A 2,597-nucleotide genomic window follows, 5' to 3' on the forward strand; every position below is an offset into this window, starting at 1 on the left:
AACATGCACACTTACATAGGACACACTCATCCACACACATATTCACATGGAAAAATGTAATAAAATGAATGTTGGTCATTTAATTAATGAATTTATTTTTTAAAAATTGCATGCATATATTTCTAGTATAAAAGAATATTAGCCATAGGTATTGCAACTAATTAAGTCTAAGAATTTGATGAGTTTCAAAAGTTTAATAGTTATACATAAAAGCAACAGTACTGCATGCAGATTTTGGACTTGATAGATTTACAGTTTATTGTGTCTAAAGAAACATAAAATGGCAGTACTAATTTGTCCTAATCACCAAGAAGACAGTCACCTCAGTTTGATGTGACAAACGTGTTCATGTAATAAACTTTCAAGTGAATGAATAATTCTACAAAAGAGTTCAGAGAAAATTTTGTTTCTATGTGACATACACTCAATTATTGACAGAGAAGAAAATGCTTCTGAGTGTCAATAACTTATTTTCTCTTCTTTCTGAACTTTAAATATTTTTCAATAGTAACATTATGATTTATAGCACAATATAATTTTCTTTTTTTAAATTGATAAAATCCTATTTATTTATTACATAAAACATGATGCTTTAAGACATATGTAAATTCTGAAATGACTTATACTAGTTAATTAAAATATATAATGTAACCTTACATGCTTATTTTCCTTTTTTATATTTTATTTTATTTTTCTAATTTTCTTATGATTTGATACTACTTCAGACTTTTATGTAAAACTCAAATTTGGAAACAATTGAGTGTATTCTTTTTTAAAATAATTACATGCTTGTGAATTGAATTGTCTGAATGGAATTTATAAAACACTAGTTAATATTCTTCAAGAAATGACATTGAGCACTTAAAATGTATCAAAGATAGAATTTCTTACTAATTAATTCCTTAAGTACATTACTTCCATCATCTTTTCACAAGAATCTGGAATTACTGCTTATCTTGTCCTGCTAAAGAAACTGAATACTAAATTTAGTTCTTTGTCAATAATTTATACATAACAGATTGAATATTATACAATGAGTGATTTCTGAAAGTATAGCCATTGCACAAATTATCTTTCCATTATGTTTATCTGAATGTTCTATACATATGAAATTTTAGATGATGCAGTTGTAAGAATTTCAAACAAAATTTTTATGTTGCAAATTACCATATTTTAAAAATAAAAAATGAAACATGTGTTTAATATTTGCTCCATGAAATTCAACCAGGAAAACTGAAAATCTAAAACCACATTCCTGGAATGTTCCAATCTATATATGTATGAGAAAAGACCCAGAGAAACAGAAAAAGTAGAATCAATTGTAATTGTTTTTAAACACTCACCAAAGAAACATACCATTGGAAACAGTGTGACTGACTTCTTACCTCTACTCATCTTAATTTCCTGGATCCTTGTCTCTTCTTCACTAATCTAACAACAGCACCTTTCACTTCTTTGTTTCTGAGACTATAAATGAGTGGGTTCAGCATGGGGATCAAAATGGTGTAAAAAACAGAAGCTACTTGATCCTTTCCCAGTGAGTAGGATTTACTGGGCTTCAAATAAGTAAAGATCATAGTGCTGTAAAAGACAGTGACTCCAAGGAGGTGAGAGGCACATGTGGAGAAGGCTTTTTGCTTTCCTGAAGTGGAATTTATCTTCAGAATAGTAGAAAGAATGGACACATAGGATACGGATATTGTGGTAAGGGAAACCAGAATGGTGGAACCAGCAAAAACAAATATAATTATTTCAACTTCATTTGTGCTACTGCAAGACAGAGATAAAAGTGGAGCTGTGTCACAATAAAAGTGACGGATGACATTGGACTTGCAGAAGTGTAGTGTAATCATGCTAAGCACGGTGACAGAGGAATCCACAGCTCCAATCACATAGGACCCAGTGAGGAGGGCAAGGCAGCGTCGTGAAGACATAATAACCGGATAATGTAAAGGTTTGCAGATGGCTATATAGCGGTCATAGGCCATTGAGCAAAGCAGAAAACACTCAGTAGCTGCCAAGAGGATAAAAATGTACAGCTGGGTGAAACAACCTATGAAGGAAATGCTCTTGTTTGCAGTAAGCAGGGTTTCTAAGGTTTTAGGTGTGATGGTAGTTGAATAACTGAGGTCAAGAAATGACAGGTGGGTGAGGAAGAAATACATGGGAGTGTGAAGCTGGACATCTAGCCAAATAATCAGCATCATGCCTGTGTTCCCCAGCACAGTGACCAGATATATCAGTAGAAACAGCACAGAGAGGATCAGCTGGATCTCCTTGGAATCTGTCAGCCCCATGAGAATGAAGTCAGGTTTATTTGTGTGGTTCCAGGTGTTCATACTGAATGATCCTAAATGATGAGAAATCAAAAGTAATGCACTGGTTTTATGATGGAAAAAAGGTTCCTGTGCTTTTTGTCACTGTACTTTTACACAGTATAGAACTGTCAATAGATTTCCAAATAGAACTACCAAGTGTCATTATATGTGCTATAATTCTGTGAAAATTGTTGTTAGCCCAAATAATTTTATTTTATGAATTTAATCTATGTGAAATGTTGTCATGTACATGCTAATATTATACCCTCAATTTATACA

General features: G+C 32.3%; 1 protein-coding gene across 1 annotated transcript; it reads right to left on the bottom strand.

The window, feature by feature from the left end:
- Positions 1–1,391: 1,391 nt before the first annotated feature.
- On the bottom strand, positions 1,392–2,339 carry LOC114685069 (olfactory receptor 8H1-like). The gene has a single exon (XM_028859664.1). The coding sequence runs from the start codon at positions 2,337–2,339 to the stop codon at positions 1,392–1,394; it is 948 nt and encodes a 315-aa protein (XP_028715497.1).
- Between the last annotated feature and the right edge of the window lie 258 nt (positions 2,340–2,597).

Source organism: Peromyscus leucopus, chromosome 4 (assembly GCF_004664715.2).
Source record: "Peromyscus leucopus breed LL Stock chromosome 4, UCI_PerLeu_2.1, whole genome shotgun sequence".
Classification (NCBI taxonomy): Eukaryota; Metazoa; Chordata; class Mammalia; order Rodentia; family Cricetidae; genus Peromyscus; species Peromyscus leucopus.

Bases quoted from the DNA above. Each gene is read 5' to 3' on its own strand.
- LOC114685069 (XM_028859664.1), bottom strand. From the start codon at position 2,339: ATGAACACCTGGAACCACACAAATAAACCTGACTTCATTCTCATGGGG.